This window comes from Pygocentrus nattereri, chromosome 28, assembly GCF_015220715.1.
Source record: "Pygocentrus nattereri isolate fPygNat1 chromosome 28, fPygNat1.pri, whole genome shotgun sequence".
Lineage (NCBI taxonomy): Eukaryota > Metazoa > Chordata > Actinopteri > Characiformes > Serrasalmidae > Pygocentrus > Pygocentrus nattereri.
In genome coordinates this window covers 11,215,306-11,235,354 of record NC_051238.1, presented here as the reverse complement: position 1 = coordinate 11,235,354, position 20,049 = coordinate 11,215,306, and the positions used below count along the sequence as shown (strand labels likewise).

The window sequence follows — 20,049 nt, the reverse complement described above, 5'->3', positions numbered from 1 at the left end:
AATTCAACAGAGCTCTGCCATTTCATTTAGAGGGAAGAGGGGCATATGGCAGAGTTTCCGGCCCGTGAGTGCTTACCTCCTGGCTGTTTTTATTTCCGATCTTTTCCCAAGATTAATTCATCGCTTTTCTACTCCTGCCTGTCAGGTCAAGGCTCTGCCTTTTTATTCTCATGGTTGTTATTCTCTCTTCCTTTCCCACTTTTTTTCCTTCAAGAAAATCTGCTTTTCTGTGTGTGAGAAAGAAATGGAGTCAGGCTACATCATCCTTCTAGGAAGCTTTAGAGCAAGGGTTAATGCTTTGCCCAGAGTGCATTAATGGACTGACTGCATGTCTAAGAGAGTTGAAAAAAAGGTCAATATGTAAAAGTGATAGTAAGTAAGTGAACATTCAAAAGCATAAAGAGATTAAATAAACTGTGGAGACAAGTCAAAGTATATATATATATATATATATATACATGCATGCATACATCTTATTTCTCTGGCTCTTCTTCACCAAGATGCTACATATGGTGTCAGAATTGGGACTGTATCCCCCTCTGCTGCAGGGAGTAGAACAGCGCTTCGAAGGCAGAGCCCAACAAAGCCATTGAAGTGGCATGGCAAGCAGCACAACGTTCCACAGTGGGCTATGAGGCATGGTATGCAGAGCTGCACCATGAACCCTGCACCAACCCCCCCCCACCCCCCCCGTCCACAATGGGACTTTAAATGTCATTGTTTAATGTTGCTGTTCTTAGTTTATAATACTGTTTATATAATTTAATATATGTTATATTAATTTAATATAATGTGTTTATTGTGCCGTTTTATATTAGGGTTGGGTTTAGGTTGAGTGGGTTGAGGGCTTACTGTAGAGTGGCTCAGTGTGACCTCCCCTGTGGTTTTCCTGAGTTATGTGCCTTTTTTGGAGTTAATAAAGAGCACTTCTCATAGCAGAAATCATCTCCTGTGTGTTGTTCTTCATCAAGATGATTCTATATATATTTTGTGCAGGCCATATTTCATGTTTTTTTTTTTTTTTCAATATGTTAATTTTAGTAAATCAACAGTAAATTGCTGTTGTCAGAAGAAAACCTCATATTTGCCCAGTGGTAAATTTACAGAAGAAGGAAAAATTACACTTAAATTTTAAGTCAATGTAACCAGACTCCTCCCGCCCCCCCCCCCCCAAGTCATTTTAGATCTTTTGGCCTATTCATCCTGAAATTTACACATAATGTAAATAACAGCAGGTATTTTCAAATTATGTCAAAAACTGAAAAACAAAACTGGAGATACAAGGTTTTCTTCTGACATATTTCTTTTCACTTAGAAAATCAACAAAACATTAGAACAGGGGTGTCCAATCTTTTGCATATGACTGTATTTAGTACTGTGCAAAAGTCTTAAATAAATCAATAGCTATGTTATCAGGAGGTCAAAATAACGTAAAAGGTTTGCATGTATTTAGAAGAGTGACAAGGTTCCTCCATCCTTCTTTAAGGGGCAATTTCACATGAAAAAAATCTGCATAATTAAACTGTTGGAATGTAAACAAAATCATTGGGAACGATTAGATGTGAAATTGTTAAGTATAGAGAGACTTATTGACTCCGCTTTCTTTACAGTGGTGGTGATAGAAACCAGGGGTTGTGATGTCTACAACACAAATATAGTAGTTGTATTTACATCTAGTGAACCTACATGTTTTTAGATGTACTATTGATAATGTTAAATAGTTTTGAGGGACTATTTTGCCTGACTGCACCATGCATGTATCTCTCCTCCATAAATGCATTTTAAAAAGTATTTTTTTAGGCAAAACCTTCATAATCATTTTGTGTAATAAAATTCTGTGAGGGAGCTTTTAGAAGCATTGAACTCTTTGGACATCTGGTTCCTATCACCACCACTGTGAAAAATTCAGACTCAAATTTCTCTAGAATGGAGCATTTCACATTAAAACACTCTGAATGGTTTTGTTCACAGCTAAATTATTTAGCTGCGCAGACAATCTGTGGCATTCCCCTTCATCTTTGGTTCTATGGAAGTAGGCAGGTAGCTGAAAATGTTCCAGCTTCTATTTCCCAGGAACAGAGGCTAGAAGATGGAAAATAACAAAGAGAGTTTAGAGGGAGGGCAGGAAGTCTCTCAGTTTCTCACGGCTCCAGCAGCGTCCCAGGCCCCACCGCTGCTCTGCTGCAGTCGACATTGATTGGCTGATTAAGCACAAATTGATTAGCGGGCGCTCATTAGCATCCCATTAGCCATGACCCGGTACCAACCAAGACGCACTGCGCTCCGACTCAAATGGATTAACAAGCACAACAATTCTGCCAGAGACAGAAAATCTGTGAACACTTGTCCAAAAGCCAGAAATCGATGGAATTCACATTATTTACCCCCAGTGGACTCGCTGCACACTTTCATGTAGTGACCCCAACCTCCTATTTTCATATTTGCATTTAATTACATCAACAATTGGATTCCTGATCCTGGTGCCCTTGCAGAAAACGCTTTATAATGTACAGATTCCACACCGGCTCCACTCTTCTCTCAACACTGGTAGCTCTTTTATACCATTTTTACTGCTAAATAGTGAAATGAATCAAAACTCGTATCTCTAATTTTCCCAAAATTGTTGCCTTTTCATTGTTCATGCTTTGTGCAGTGTATCACACAAAGGCGCACTGTAGAAATGCACTTGTATTCATGCTAAGAGGTGATGGCTGGTATCTGTAGGAATCTAAAAGCATGTCCTCTGTTGAAAGAGTTGGACTGTTTATTGCAACATTTCAGCAAGTTTGGGCTCTAATATTGGATTTTAATGAATTATCCACTACCACTTCCCTCTCAAACCTCTGTCATGATTTGAAATGAGCTGCAACCCCTGCATGAACTGCAAACTTTCTTGAAATCTTCCCTTACGCTCGCTGTGAACTTATTACCTGCAGTGTTCTCAGATGCTGTCATATCAAAAACTCATCATTTATTTTTTACCCCACAAATGTATTTCCAGTTTTACACTATTAAACACAAGCTCATGACAAATGAACCAACAGAAATGCTTTTACATGCTGTTTTTCTACATGCTTATGAGTCTTGAGCCCAATCCCATTTCTTGTTTTTACCCCTAACCCTTGTTTTTGAGAGTTACAAGGCGTAGTGGTTGAAATCTTGCCTTACAAAATGGGGCAAACCTCAATAATAAATTATAAGTTAAATTATACATTCAATTATATATATATAAAAACATTGCTTCATTAAGAGGCTACTTGTGGTGTTCTGTGGGCGACCCAGCTCGTCTTCAGTGATAGAAGAGAAGGGAAAAGTTCAGCAACCTCACTTACATTTAGGGCATCATATGGTTTCAAAGAGGGATATATGAAAATTATTTATTATTGCACAGCCCTAATTCTTCAGTGATATGAAGCTGAAGTTGGCTATTCACCAGGTTCTTGTTCAAATTTCCCCATTCCACCTTAAATTGTGAGCAGTTACATTCTGGCATTTCAGGCGTCAGTACTGCTGGACATTTAAGGTGGAACAGGGAAATTACCTAGCTAGCTACCGAAACATTAGCATGCTATTAGTGCTTTTTGATGCTTGTTATGAAGAAACAACCGTAATACTTTGAAACAACACTAAACTGAAGATAATACAATGGTCATCATAAATGTTCTGTTTCCCTAATGTTCCATAAATGTGGTCCCTAAAACTTCACACTACCCCTCTATCTCAACAGAAACTGGGACTCCCTAACCCTAGGTGTGAAAACAGAGGGCTAAGGCAAGGGAGGGGCAAGGGGTGATATGGGATTGGGCCTTAGTCTTGGATCCTCTCAGCACTGCTTCCTTTTGAGTCTTGGCTCCTCTCAGTGGTTCCTCCTCATGTTCTTATGGAGTTGTTCCTTTTAAGTCTTGGTTCCTCTCCATGGTTCTTCCGCATGCTTTTCTATTTGGAATTTGGTCCATCTCAGTGTTTCTTCTTCAGGCTCTCAGGGAGTTTCTCCCATCGAATTTTCGTTCATTCCAGTTTTTTCTTTGTGCTTTTAGGGACTTTTTCCTTTTGAGTCTGTGTTCCTCTCTGTGGTTCTTCCTCAAGCTCTTTGGGAATTTTTCTTTGGTGACACTTATTATGCAGCTGGACCTATATTACTGGAAAAATGCTTTAGGACAAGATCTTCTGTAAAAAGCACTATACAAATAAAACTGAATTGAACTGACCTGACTTATCATTGGCCTATATATGTCAGTGTCTGAGCTAAACAAGTATTTGACTGATGATGCAGGTCCAGTAGCTCAATATCAGGTCAGAAGCCATGCACCTTCAATATGATGTCCAAGGATATTTCCTCCTTGTTCATCCTCCTTCTAATCCTGTTTGCCCCTAGATGAATGACCAGTGTGTGTATTTAAGCCTGTCTGAACACTGTCACCAGATGATCTGGATTGTATTCTGTTGCTCCTTCCTTTTGTGGAGGCAATTAAATCTTGATCAGTTGAAGACCTTGGCTGCCCCTAATGTTCCGGCATCTGTCCTGAGTGTTCCAGGTCCCCAGAGAGAAATTCCAAAGAGTATAAATTGACTGCCAAAAAGACAAAGAACATTCTTCCATTGACAGCCTGTGTTTCTTTTAATGGAATAGGGATTAGAAAGCAATCTAATTTGAATTCATGTAATAAAAACAAATCATCTGAAGAACAAAGACCTGGAGCTGATATTTTCCTTCAGTGCTGGAATGAATATTCTAATATAGGCAAGTTCAACAGGTCAGTCAATCTCGCTCTTTATTATCGTCTGTGATAATCCTTTCAAATAACACCATACCTCCAAGATTAATTGTAGCCTCCTGAAGTCATCTATATGATGGTCATGAGCTGCTTTTGGTTGAGAATGCCATGCTTTATAATTAAATCTTCATATTTCATTTGTGGTGCATATGATGAGGAGTGCATCAGTGCAATAATCTGAGGAGACAAATCATGGAGATGTTGTTGGAAGTACCAGAATCATGTATGATACACTATATGGACAAAAGAATTGGGACACTTACGCATTACACCTACAGGAGCTTTTTTGACATCTCATTCTATATCCATAGGCATTCATATGGAGTTGGTCACTCCTTTGCAGCTATAACAGCTTCCAGTCTTCTGGGAAGCTTTCTACAAGATTTTGGAGTGTGTCTGTGGGAATTGTTGCCCATTCATCCAAAAGAGCATTTCTGAGCATTTCACACTCTCCATTCTAGTTCATCCCAAAGGTGTTTGATGGGGTTGAGGGCCAGTCAAGTTCTTCCACACCAAACTCAGCTAGCCATGCCTCTTTGAGCCTTGTTTTTAGATTGCACTGGTGCACAGTCATACTGGACCAAAAAAGGGCCTTCCCCAAACTGTTCCCTCAAAGTTGGAAGCATACAATTGTCCAAAATGTCTTGATATGCTGAAGCATTAAGATTTCTCTTCATTGGAACTAAGAAGCCTAGGCCACCCCCTCAAAAAAACAACCCCATAGCATTATCCCTCCTCCACCAAACTTTACAGCTGGCACAATGCAGTCAGGCAGGTAACATTCTCTTGGCATTTGCCAAACTCAGACACATCCATCAGACTGCCAGATTGAGATACTCCACAGAATACTTTTCCACTACCCTAGAATCCAGTGACAGCATGATTTACAACACTCCTCACAATGCTTGGCATTGTGCGTTTTGGTCCTAGGCTTGTGTGCAGCTGCTCAGCCATCCTTTTTATGAAGCTCCTACTGCACAGTTCTTTTGATGATGTTGGTTCAAGAGGCAGTTTGGAGCTGCCTCTTATTCAACAGAGGATAGACACTGTGCATAGAGCAGCCCAGCTCTGTGAGTTTGTGTGGTCTACCACTTCATGGCTGAGCTGTTCTGGCTCCTAGACACTTCCATTACACAATAATAGCACTTACAGTTGACAGAGGCAGAATTAGCAGGTCAGAAATTTCACAAACTGATTTGAAGTAAGGGTTGCATACTATGACAGTGCCATGTTTAAAGTCACTGAGCTCATCAGTACGACCCATTTTACTGTCGGTGTCTGCCTATTGAGACTGCAAAGCTATATGCTTAATTTTATACTCCTGTTAGCAATGGGTGTGGCTGAAACACCTGAACTAAATAATTAGGAGGAGTATGTGACATTGCGTCAATAGGAAATTCAGCTTTCACCATCAATTCTAGAAAACAGGTAATTTCACTCTTTTTCAAGAACCTTGCGAGTTCACACTGAACAGTTAGACTGTAGCCCATCTGTTGATGCATAGTTTATGGTAGCCAGCATCTAGCCCTTCATCAATGGTCAGTTTCTGGCCACAGATCTGCTCTCACAACCTAGCAGTGACACTGAAGTGTGTAAAAACACGTGGTGAGAATCTCTGGGCACTGTTATGTTGAAAAAAGTGCAGCAGCGCTGGTGTATTGAGAATGGCCCACTCCCCAGTTAATACCTCGTCAACAGTGGTCTCCTGGCCAGAACGGACGAAAGATGAATGGGGTAGACATGGCTGTCAAAGGGTGCAGTAACAGAAGAGCTGTAGTCTGTAATTATACACCTATATATAATGTGCTTATAAAGTAGATGGACCTCATAAAGTGGTCAAGAGAGTAAAGGCAATGGTTATACACTACGTATAGCTGCTCTCAGAACAAAACCTTGTATCTCCAAAATGATTACTTTACAGGAGAAGGAAAAACCTTCTTTAATGTAAGTCAATGGAATATTTCTAAGTCATTTTCTTTGGTTCATTCATCATGAAATCTACACACAATGTAAAGGACAACAGGCATTTTCAAAAACTGAAACATTACAACAATGGAGTCCTTCAAAGAATCTTATAGATTAAATGGTTCTTTGCAAGGTTACAAGGTTCTTCTCTATGCTGGTTCTATATAGCACCATATTTATTTATTTATATAGATTTTTTTGCCTAAAAAGTAAGATTTCCAATAGATTGGATGGTAAGGAGGCACATCCAGTAGCAATAACGTTGACTTTAGGCTTAAATGGTCTGAGTAACTGAGAGCTTTATGAAATATTTTGCAGCGGGAGGTCATCATTAGCCATCTATTTCTACTCTGTGGTGAGTAAACTCCCTTTCCAGAGGGCACATGTCTCCCAAGATTCTCCTGGAGTGGCTGTCAGTATGGCCATGCCTCACAAATATGTAGAGGGCCGCGCCAGCGAGCAGTGGGACACTATAAAGTCTGTTTTATGTGTTTTTTATTGAATTGATCTGAATAAAAATTTTTAATAAAGTAGATAATTTGATCAATCTTAGCAAAGAGTCTTCCAGACCAGGCTCTGAATGAGAAGCAAACATGAAGAAGTTAGTATGAAAAACAGATTTTGAAAGAGTGCTGGTGCTTCTAAAAGCTTTACGAATACGGCTCCTGACTAAGAATCTGACTCACACTAGGCCTACTCTGTCTGAAGTCTTTCTGACTCGTGTGCACTCAACTTTAGTTCATGAGAAAGTTGCCGCCATCTGTGATGAGCTGTTAAAAATTCTGCTTCTCTCAGTCCAAGAGCCTCCGAGAGCATCTGATGCATAGTGGGTTTTTGTCACCAGCTTTAGCGGTTGGTGATTCAACGCGCCAAGAGGACGAGCTCCATAATTTCAGACTAAAGCGCGAATCTCGGCTCCCGGCACAGATCAGATGACACATCGGTGCAAGGCTGCCATCTCTGTGCCAGAGACATTCGAAGATGGAGTGAATAAATTATCCTAAGAGCAGATCAGGCTTTGTTAGAGTCAATGAAATCTCCACCAGGGTGGATCTCTACCCTTCATAAAGGGCCAGTTGGAGCCCCACTTAGCAGAATATAAAGACGGTGTCCTCTCAGAAGTTTACTGGTGCACAGATTTTAGGTTACAAACACATTGCAAGCATTCTGGTTCAGTTCTGATCTCTTTTTTATTCAGATTGATCTCACTGGTTCACATTTGTGTTTGTAAGTGACCAATATCTGTCATCACTGTGAACATTTTATCATTGTGTATGACCAATAAGCACTCATTTACATACAGACATCCAAACTATATGTGATAGCTTTAATAAAGTTACAGCTGTTGAATACAGTGTTAGAAATAAAGGTTCTGTGCAGGTGCATTTTTCATTTATGAAGACACAACAACGTAAATGTTCCCTTAAAGGTTACAGTTGTTTTAAGGCCCAAATGTGTACCTTAAATAAGTTTTTTCCCAGGTGAAAAGTATGTATTTGTACCTTTTCTTTGTACCTAATGTTTTAAAACAGAACAATAAAATACAACTTAAAAAAATGTAATTTTAATGGATTATGGTACAGTTATGTTCCCTAACTAAATGTAATGAGATGTACCCTTGAGGGTGCCACCCCAGTGACGAGCGGTCCTGTCTCAGTGACAGTTTTGCATCTTTTTTTCTGAGAGTGTAGTGTGTCAAACTCTGTGCTCCTTTCACAAAGTAGCCCACCTAATGTCATGGTTTGTCTGCTTTGTGGGATGCAAAATGGACAAACTTTGTTACTTGGGTTTCTTGTTTTTTGTGGCATGATTTTTTAGGGAATTTCACCATTGTGAAATTGTGTGTGCAGTTTTGATGTGAAAAAATTGCATCTTAATGTTATGTCCTTTAATCATGTGGTGTTTAGTGTGTTGCATTTGGCAACACGTCTGAGTTATATATGCATATATTATGTGATACAGGACCACATTTGGTCTTTGGTTTGGGCTGTATATGTCAACAACACTCTACAATAGCATCTGTTAGCACTAGGCTAATGCTGATGTACATGAACATTTTTGGCTGCTCCAGATTAAACGCAGACATATGAAGCATGTAACAGGCTTGAACATATAGATTTTCCTTCTATTGCAGTTTCAGTACAGCGCCTCAACAAAGAGCTGCCGCTGTTTCCATTTGTAACAACTGACTGAAACACACTGTTTAGTCTACTGCTCTCATTTGCCATCAGTGATGTGTCTGTGACTTCCACAAGACCTAGAATGAAATGTCTGTCAAAATTGGTACCATCTATTATAAATCAAAATGTTTGATCCCTCTGTCAGTTTCTATTTATGTTGGTGGTTAATCTGAAGTTTAAGGTCTTCAGTTCAGCTCCTGAAGTCCTAACCAGTGGGAGAGCTTCTCTGAAGGTCTAAAAGGTTGACAGCATCCACAGTGCATGATGTTTTTGATTTGAAAATGTATGCATGTGGGTCCTAATAATAGATATGACTCACTTACAAACACAAATGTGAATCGTCAGAGCAGAACCTGTGGAAAAAATCTGCTTTGGTAATGAGGCTTGTAATGTGAACACGGCCTTAAGCAAAAAAATCCGATTCATTCCGCTTCAACTCTGTGATGTAAACTTGCCTGAGGTGCGTGTTGAGGCTCAGGAGCGCCGTTGTGCAGTGCTAGCGGAGAGGTGCTGGGAACAGATGGAACGTGGATGCGGCCTGTGCTGAACATGGTGCCGATGCACACACCTCCTACATACTCCCGGGCCGCTTAGTGTGGAGAGCTTCCAGAACAATCCTGGCACTGAGGAGCATCTAGTCACCATCTGTCTCCCAGGACGACCTCCTAACACGGGTCCTCTTGTCCCCCCCCTCCTGCCAGCCCTGTGCGCACTGGTGTGAGAGACCGAGGCTGTGTCACTGAGCTGCATAAGAGCCACCGGTACTCTGCAGCTGGCAACGTGCACCGACATAAGACAATTCTATTTGCATCCGCAGTGAGCACCACCTGCTGAGTCTAGGAAAACAGATGATTGAACATTATTGTTAAGAAAAGACTTTCCAGCCAAATTCTTTGAATCAATAATAATCTGTCTAGGAGAAATGCAAAACAATAGTTGTTTATAAGTGTAAATACAGAGTAATACAGTATAGAACCATCATAACTGGCCACTGATAAAAGACTAGAGCCACCAACTGTCCTTCTGGAGACCTGCCTTTCTGCAGATTTTAGTTCCAACCTGCATCTAAAATGACATCACTTCCTTACCTATGCTAAAGTATCCAATTCACCCAATCAAGGACATTCTGAAGAAGTTAATTAGCTGTAGCAGGTGGGTCAGAGTTGATGGCCACTGGGCTAGTAGATGGCTAATGTACATTTTGCATGGAAAAATTGAACTCTGCTGTAGACGAGAAAGGTATAACAGCAGGGTAGATGTATCTATATAAGAGGCCAGTAAGTATATAATGGACCAGTGAGGTAGGTAGACTATATAAAGTGGCCAGTAAGTGGGAAGCAGGTGTTTTTAGTAGAGAGGCCAGTAGCAATGTGTCTTACCTATTCTCCTCACATATAGTCTAGCTTGATTTTTGTTATCTGATTAACTGGGAGGTCTTACTCTATAAAATACCTTCTCTAATGTACAATATATTCATAAAGTCATATGCAAAAGTTTTGGCTTCCCTGGTCAAATTCCATGTTGTATAAGTGAAAGTAAAAACACATCCTATACAGGGAACACACTTCTGCTCATAGTAATGCACAGTTACTCTTTATTTGCTGAATTTAACATATTGGAAAAAAATAAAAATGTTCATAACAAAATGTTTCATAACTTTTGCACAGACCAGATTTCATAGATTTTTGTTAAACTCTGCAAATAAATTGAAGTTTAGCACTAAAACTAGCTCAAAAATGGCATAGTTTCATGTAGAAGACGTGTTAGTTTATCTTCATGTCATTTCACTGGGGGGTGCTCAAACTTTTGCAATGGCTCTATTAATGCTATTAATTTGGAAGTGAGACTGTCTGTCATGCTTTTCATGTTTATGCAGTTTTCTATTATGCTCAAATCCAGTGAAAGTGCCGACTACAGTGTTTGTGCCCCAACACTGAGGGGGCAACACGGGTGAAAAGAGGTTGGGAAGCCCTGCACAGTTCAGTCTCAACTTATTTATTTGTTTAGTTATGACATCAATTACTTCTAATTTTAAGCAAACATTTTTAGTCCCGGCCCCCTGAGAGTCTGTTCCCAACAGGGAGTCCTGAGTAATCAGTTCCAGGGTTCTCCCAGCTGTGAACCGACTACCTTCATCACTATGGCTGAGGATTGAAATTAATCATTTTTATGGCACTGATGAAATAACTTCACACAGTACTGAGTATTTAAAAGTTCTCTCATTCAAAACCAAATTTCATTACCTAAGCTGTCTGTCTTATCAGTGAGGAAATAAGCATGTTGTTTCCTAAATCTAGACTTCTATAAAGTAGAAATACAAATAGCAGCAGTGTTTCTAAACACCAAGCCATGGTTTATGGAAGACAGCATTATTATCAACTATGCTACATCAACTGCTACAACACGCTTGGAGGAGGGCCCTAACTGCCAAATTCGTTACGTCAGCTAACAGAACACCTTCCTACCCAGACAGAGTAAGGCCAGTTATGCTCTTGGATTCCCAGCCACAGATGGTTGTGGCGTCACCAGGGATTTGACTCAAACTCTCGATGACAGGAGATTTACTTTAATGTCCTTTAAACCTGTTTAAACCTGAAAAAAAACACCCCCAACTTTCAGCCCTCCTTCCAAAGCCACTCCCCCAAATCCAAAATGCTCACAGCTTGACTAGACATGACAGAGAGCACTGGAGTGAGGTGCATAAGTAGCTAGCTAAACTGGCTACATAAGTCAGGAAAGAAACCTCCACAGATAATGTTTCTTTTTTATTGCTAGAACATTTGATTTATTGATTATTGAGCAATTCTGAACGATAGCCAGTGTTACTTATGATCAATGTTTTGTGGGTTGCCAGTCTTATGGTTGTCCCTAAAAAAACCTACAACAACCATAAGACAGGCAACCCACAAAACTTTGATCAAATTTTGAGGAAATGTGGGTGGGACTTAGGCTGCTTAGGAGCAAACTTCTAAACCAATCCAGTACCTCGTAAAGACAGCATACAACTTTGTCCAACTTTGTCCAACTTTGTCCAACATTGTCCAACATTGTCCAACATTGTCCAACATTGTCAAATATTTGTAATGTGAGTTAGCATGGTTGAAATGTCCCCCCCACAAAACTACAATCACACGTGTAGACGTGTATCACATGCGCAGAGAACACGTTACATGCAGTATAAATACACATTTTACGAGATGCTTATTACAATAGCAAAACAGATCTGATAGCTAATGACAGCATTTCACTATCTAGCTTGTTTTGCTTGTGTTGATTATATTTGACCTTCAAAGAGCACAGACTAGAAGAATTTGGGGGTGGGTTTTAGGGGAGGGATTGTTAGCAGCAGATTTTGACGCAGTCCAGCACTGAAAGTTTAACAAGGTTTCCCCAGATGTACTCTCTTTACTAGATCACGCCTGTCCCCTGGTGAAACCAGAGAGATGGCAGCAGTAACAAGCAAATCGCTGTGAGACAATGTGGAAGGAGTGTTTACAAAGGACGTTAGATCGCTGAATATGGGCTAGATCTCTTCTTCACTATGGTCACCAAAGGAGATTTGTCATGTTTTGTGATTACAGTAGGTTTTCCATTTTTTACTGAAAAAAAAAAAATTTTTGCACCGAAGCTTTGGTAAAGGGAATATGGCCAGTTTCTAACAGGCGATTCACCCAGAATTCACTGTTTTTGAATATCCCCTCCCTCCATCTTTAGCAGATTTAGCCAGGCTAGAGGACAGACGAGGGGAGCGTGAAGCACCGGCGCTGATATCAATCTTTAGCATGGGTCGCCAGCAGTAATTAGGCGTTCAGAGGGGAGCGTGTGGGAAGAGTCGGAGAGGGGCAGCTAATGAGGCCGCAGGCCAGGGACGGGTGAACGACTGCCTCAGCGGGGAGCTTCACATACATACACACACACACACACACACACACACACACACACACACACACACACACACACACACACACAGAGGGGAGAAAAAATACACAACAATAATAAGGCACACTGCACAAACACACAAACAGAGCACTAAAGTGAAGAAAACAGTGAAGAAAGCACAGTACGAGAGATCAAGGTGGGCAGACTTCAAAACAAAACTTTTCATAAAGACTACTGCTGTACACCCCTGCAGTACTGGTAGAGTTCAGCGGCAAACCAGATGTGCACATTTTCCCCCTTTTACAATCACTGTAGTCACTCAGTCAAGACATGTTTGGAGTCAGAAATTGTTTTAGGGCTAATCTAACTAACAAGTAATGGAAGTCTATGTCTACCAATTAGCACCATGCAATTGCTACTCAAATCACACATACTTGTCCCAAACCATATTAAAGTCCCATAGCCTATCATAAAAAATAAATAAATAAATAAAACTTACAACATTTGTGTTGGTTATGTGCCAAGAACAGTCATAATTAGGCCTTATTAATTTGCTATGTTGGTTTCTGATTCTATCTTTAGTATTCAAAAGCTTCGTCCTTTTTTCAAGCCAAAAAAATTGTAGCTTAAACAATAAGAAGTTTCATCAACAAAGCTGGAGTGAGTGATTTTGTAGAAATCAGGATTTGGAAAAATCCAACTGAAAAAAAAAACACCCCCAAACGCTCACAGCTTGACTAGACATGACAGAGAGCACTGGAGTGAGGTGCATAAGTAGCTAGCTAAACTGGCTACATAATACAGGAAAGAAACAACCCCCCCCCCCAAAAAAAAAAAAAAGAAACCAGATAATTACCTGTCCAACAGAAAAATAGCAACTTTGCTGCTGCTTTTCATGCAGTTTTACAGTCTTTTTTTCCTTTTTATTGCTAGAACATTTGATTTATTGATTGCTATCAGGATATAAACATTATTTCAAGAAATAACAGAAAATATTTCTAAAATAAATCACCCACTCCACACTTAAATAGAACAGTTAATATTCATACACAGAACATGTTAAGATCAACTAAAATAAATAAATTCTGTCTGGTCAAAATGTCAAAGTCACTTCAGAGCTCAAAAAATTGCATCTTATCAAATGATAACAAAAACTCTCAGTGCAAAATTTGCAATTAGAAGTTATCATACCATGCAGACATGGCAAGTTTGGTGAAGCATCTGATGCGTGTTGATACTAATTTGAGTGCAACTAAGCTAAAACCAGGGAGCACTGCTAGCTCAAGTGTTGCCAGATTGGACAGGTTGCAGTGGTGGATGGAGAAAACTTGGGCTGATTTGTCATTTGGCAGGTTTTCAAAAAAATCTAAAATTAATAAACTGTATTATTCAATAATGCAGCTGAAATTTGAAGAGACCTAACATCCCCACATCCACTCAGTTAAAACTTTGATTAATATACATTTTAGTTGTTCCTGTTGCCCATCTGTATCATTTACACTGGACATCAGCAGTTGATGTAGACTGATGAATTTACTTACAGTTCCAGATTATCCAGTTCACTCTGTATTACTGACTGTGCACAGTTCTGTAACAGGAAAGTGGAATGGTCCATGATCTGTTCAGCACGCCAGTAGAGGTACGCAGGTTTTAGAAATGTGTATGAGGAGTAGTTATAATTGAAAATGTTATTGCTATTTAGTTGCCTTAGGTACACAACTCATTTTTAACAATGATTGGCTGCCTGGACTTGTACCTCATTAAAAACATAGGGCTGGAACATTCCTTCAAAGGGAATGGATGGAGCTAAACTGCTATAGTCTGGTGTAAATATTTTAAATAAGAGGTGTAAATATGTCAAATATCTTCTAAGCCACTTATCTAGCTGGGAAGCAGGGTGTGCTGGAGCCTATCTCAGCACTCTTTGAGTAGAAGGCAGGAAACTCCCTAGTCAGGTCAACGAGGGGCAATTTAGTATCTCCAATTTACTTGACCACATGACTTTAGACGGTGGGAGGAAATCCACGCAGACGCAGGGAGAAAATGCAGAAAAGACCCTGGCTGCCCAGCCGGGGAACAGAACCCAGACCCTTCTTGCTGTGAAGTGACTGTGCTACTCCCTGCTCCATAAAAAACACTGCATATGTGGACTTTTTGGTATGCTTTTAAGTTTTCACAATATTTACATATTAGATTAAACTCTTCTTTCCAAAAAGTGAGGAATATTTTCCATGATATGGGCCCTTTAAGTAATCAACCAGACTGTTTTACATGGTTTCTGACACTACAGTACACTGTTATCCATACAAATGCTGGAGATTTAAGGGGGAAAACACATTCCAAAAAACTGACAAAATATCTTTAGCATGATGCCAAGAAAACAATGGATATGAATTCATTAATTCATATAATAACTAATGAGTTTCCTCGTAGTGCATTTTATATGGGCAGTTTTGCATAAAACTGAAAATGGTTAAAAGAATTGCATGCTGGTCCAGGTCTTGCAGAAGCCCTGCACTGCAATAAACCACAGTCTCCTCACTGGAGTCAATAGTTAATGAGCAAAGCGTATGTGAGCTGAATTATGTTTGCAAAAGCAGGGAAAGCACTAAACTGTGCAGTGTAAGTGCAGTCCAGGAAATGCTGACCCTGTTGATTTTAGCATTCATTTGAATTGCATATATATTCCATTTTATGTTAGCAAGTTAAAGGGGAATTCCATCGAATTTTAAAGTTTCTGTATAATTCAGTCAATCAGAGTGGTTTGATGTAGAATGGTTAATTGTAGAGAAGCTTATGGATTCATTTCTTTACAGTGGTGGTGATGGGAACCAGGGGTCACAATGTCTAAAATGCAAATATAGCTGTTTTATCGACTATCCAAAATAGCTATTTTTTAAGAGTTTTTATGTTATGTTGATCATGTGAAAAAGTTCCTTTTTTTGGGGGGGGCTATTTTGCAGTACAGTGCCCTGCATGGGCCTCTCTGCCAGGAACAGATAAAAAGTGTTAGCATTAGGCCAAACTCTCATCTCAAAACTGTCATAAAATAATCTCTCTGGTATCAGGCTGCATTCAGTTTCATGTGGTAATTGTCTGTGATGATGCTTTTAGAGGCATTAAACTCTTCAGACGTCTGATTCCCATCACCACCACTGTGAACAATTCTGACCGTGTGTTTCTCTAGAACAACACATTTCACACTAAACCACTCTGAATGACTTTGTTTACATCTTAAAGATTTAATTCTGCTGTAATTTTGAAAAAATGAATATCAACTCCACATTAATAATACTAAAATCTTGTAGCGTTCAAAGGGCAAAATTTCCATTACATTGACCCTTTAATGCAGTGTACTGCAGTGTGCAACAGAATGAGGGCACTGGCAGCACAAATGGCATGTTGTAATGCTTTTGCCATCTGTCAAGCACTGAAAACACAAATAAACCCATCTTCGAAGTGAAGCGTTGAGTGACCTGTACAGAGACATTGCGGGTTGTTCTGTTCCCGTGCTGAAGCAGATGCTATGGTGACTGCTCTGAGGAGTGGGTGAGGGCACCAGCTCTTCAGTCACGCTTCCAGCCAGAGCAGCAGGCAGACTCCAACACTGCGCTGCAAAAAAGAGGCGTTTGAGAAGAGTGTTTATTCTCCCCCTTTGAGTTCGTCAGCGCAAGACTCCACGCGTCACCTTGTGTAGGATCTGAACTGAAGCCAGTGATAGCTTTCAGACACATCACAAACTCAGAAGCAGCGCTGGGTGCTGCTGCACACTCACTGAGAAACACTTCTCATTGGCTTGAATAGACAGCTTTAAAGCTACTTCAAAATCAATACTGGAAAGCTGAAAAATGGAAAATGGGATCCTTTTTACATTCTTCTTCTACTTTATTAGAAACATCTACACTCTAAAAAACAAAGGTGCCTGAAATGATACTTTGAGGAACGCCATAGAACCACTGATTTTTGTCCAGACACTGATGTTGGACAAGAAGGCCTGACTTGCAGTCTCTACATCCCAAAGGTGGTCGCTGGAGTCGAGGTTAGGGCTCTGTGAGAGCCAGTCACATAAAACTCACCCAGCCATGCCTTTATGGGCCTTGCTTTGTGCACTGGCGTGCAGTCATACTGGAACAGAAAAGGACCTTCACCAAACTGTTCCCACAAAGTTGGGAGCAAACAATTGTCCAAAATGTCTTGGTCCTGCTGAAGAATTATGATTTCCTTTTACTGGAACTAAGGGTCCTAGGCCAATGTCTATAGCAACTGTTAACATTAAGATAACATACAGGATAACTAGTCACAGGAAACAGTTGATGCCTTTAAGCAGAAAGCAGAAAACAGTACTCATACCATGGCCCTAACATACAGCACTTACTTGCATCATTCTTATTATGGACAATTATTATGGATTACGGACAAGGTTATGGAGAACATCTGAAGCAAAGATTTCACCAATTCTCTTGAGTTGATATCATCTATGCATGCCTAAGCACACTCTATGTAGGTACTTCCCAAAAGGAAAAAGTTATATAATAAATATAAAACATGTATACCTTTGTGAAGCTGCTTTGCTCAGTGCTGCTCTCAAACTTTTTCCAGTTTCTGTGGAGGCCATAAGTCAAATTCAGAGCGGGTAAACATCCTGAATTATTCAGTTCTTTGATTGCTAGGACGCACTGCCACTTCAGACTTTCCAAAAGTTAGGCCCGGAAAAGTACCTGAAAATATACACTGTACAACTTCACAACACAGCACAGGACAGTTTTAGCATGCATTGTATATGCGGTCACCTCCATAAAGCTGAGAGTAAACCTGACACAGGAAGGAGCGGTCAGAGAGTTCTTCTTCAGTGGACGCCACCAGCACAACTGACTTTGATGTAAAAGCGTAAAAAATGAACTCCCACTTACATCTTTGTAGAACAGACAGTCACGGTTACCTCAGACATGCTCATTTCATATCAGACCACGAAATCAAATTCAGTAGGAAGTAATGAAAAGTAAAATTTACACATTTCCCTTTACAAGTGATCCACTACGCTTAGTGTAAGGGTATAGTACTGTAAACTTTCTCAATACTTCAATCATTGTAATGTAATTAGTCATTTAGAGTAGTTTGATGTTAAATGGTTAACTGCACAGAAGTATATACATATATTTATTTATTTTTTACACGATACTCGTGCTTGGACCAGGTGCCACAACATTTACAATGCAAATACAGACACCTTATTTACTGTCCAGAACGACCAGTGAAGGTTCAGGCTCATGTTTGTCTCAAAACTACTGTAAAATGACGCCTCAGACATCAGGCAGCATATTCATAACCATTTTTTGAATAAAAATTTGTGAGGGAACTTCTAGTCATTACACGATTTGGGCATCTGGTTCCTTTCACCAACACTATGAACAATTCTGACTTGGTAAGTTTCTTTAGAACAGCATTTACATTTTAACAACTGAATTACGCAGAAATATTGGTGGCTTAGGTTTTTCTTAGGTTCTTAAGACGATTTTTCTTTCTCCTAATGCAAGTAATCAGCATCCATTTCCCATTCTGCTATCTTGCTTTGAAACAAAAACACAATCAATAATTCAGCTTGCCGCGTATGGTAAGGTCACGCACGTCACGAGCCACTGAGCTACCACGGCAGCCCGGCTTATAAACCAATAGCCAGGCCTACCTTGGCTGCCTGCAGAAATCCTGCTTTACTTTGGCACCTTGGTCTAAATTATGTATGACGTGGGGAGCAGGGGCATAATTTCTAGGTCACCCCGGTGTAAGATTGCACTTAACTCCTGAGCCGAAGTCTCCAGGTGCCTTTGCGTGTTTGGACCCCGAATCTGTGGATGTTTGTTGCTTTCACTTTTACATATTAAAGTAATACGAAAAGCACGAGCTGCTACTGCACTTCTAAAGTTTGGCGCTGAGAATCTCAATACCAGCAAGAGAAAAAACGCTAGCATGATGCAGGACTGCAAAAGCACATTTCTAAAACAGTGGCTGCTGTTGGAGAACTGGGTTTAAAACAAAGATAAAGAGTGAATAGAAATCATACTTTGAATTTTATTGTATCAAAAGAAGTTCTATTGAGTCGTAGAAAGAGCCAACACTTACAGAATACACTGAGGTTATAACCTAGTTGTAGCAGTTTGTGTTATTATAAAATAACAGATCTCTAACATTTCAAGGGTGTATCATAAAATATTGAAGAACTTTTCTTTATAAATGGAACTACAATACCGCTCACAAACAACAACAACAAAAGAGTGCTGCATGACTTGGTTTGGAGTACTTCAGTGCAGCATAATGTACTTTTAGGTAAAAAGCTATGAAACTAACGGGGGAAAAATAAGTAGGACACCAGTTTCTGCAAGTTTGGGAAACTATAGATGTGTGCGCAGCACAAACGTATGCCTGGAGTTAATGTTTACTCATGATAGCGAACACAAGTCCTTCCCAGTGAAGAAGCACACCCAGTAAACCAAAGGCTTGGACAGCTACCAAGAATTAATGCAAGAAAAAAATGATCTTTCAGTAAGTTCAGCATAAAGAAAAGACTGTACTGTAGGACAAATACCTGAACCTTCAGTAAATGCACCCAAACTGCAGTGCACTGGCCAAACTTGCATGAAGAATTTTTAAAACTAAGCCATTTTAATGGACACAATGCACATTACAGTCATAATTCTGCATCCCATTTCTTGTGTCCAACTATTGATTGCAGTCCAGCAGGTAGTGTGACCGCTCCTGTAGGGTGTATTCCCTTGCGTGCTGGGGCGCCTCACTGCCTGCAAGTGTCGTGAAAGGCCTCGAGGGTGCGGAAGTCCCTCCAGGTGGGCGGGAGGCCATCCTGCAGGAATTTGCCACAGCGCTGGCACGGAGTTTGAAAAAGCTTGATGTAGCTCCTGAGCCATGTCTGTCAGAGAGAGACGTAAAACAGATCAAACACACTTCATAACTTCATAAAACAAACCAATCTGGTCAAATTTCTGAAGGCTACAAGCATTAGCTAGCAAATTTGGCAGGCAACACTGATTATGAAAAAAACAGTAAAACTAAATAAAAGCACTTTATGATGTTCAAATGATGCCAGAGGACAACTGCGACTTACTTCAGGCCATAAAAGTCAAAATTTGGTCAATAACGAGGAAATAAACGACCTAATAGTATATCAAGTAGCATATCAAGTAGTATATTAGAGCTAAGTGCAATTCAGATACACATTTTTTTGGCCGTACTTCATAAAA

General features: G+C 40.0%; 1 protein-coding gene across 1 annotated transcript in view; it reads right to left on the bottom strand.

Annotated features, from left to right (window-relative positions):
• Positions 1–18,845: 18,845 nt before the first annotated feature.
• The window catches only part of med27 (mediator complex subunit 27), a 106,848-nt gene continuing 105,644 nt past the window's right edge, over positions 18,846–20,049 (bottom strand). The window contains exon 8 of the mRNA XM_017716112.2: positions 18,846–19,718. Within this exon, the coding sequence (XP_017571601.1) occupies positions 19,584–19,718 (135 nt within the window). The 3' untranslated portion in view covers positions 18,846–19,583. The remainder of the gene's footprint in view (positions 19,719–20,049) is intronic.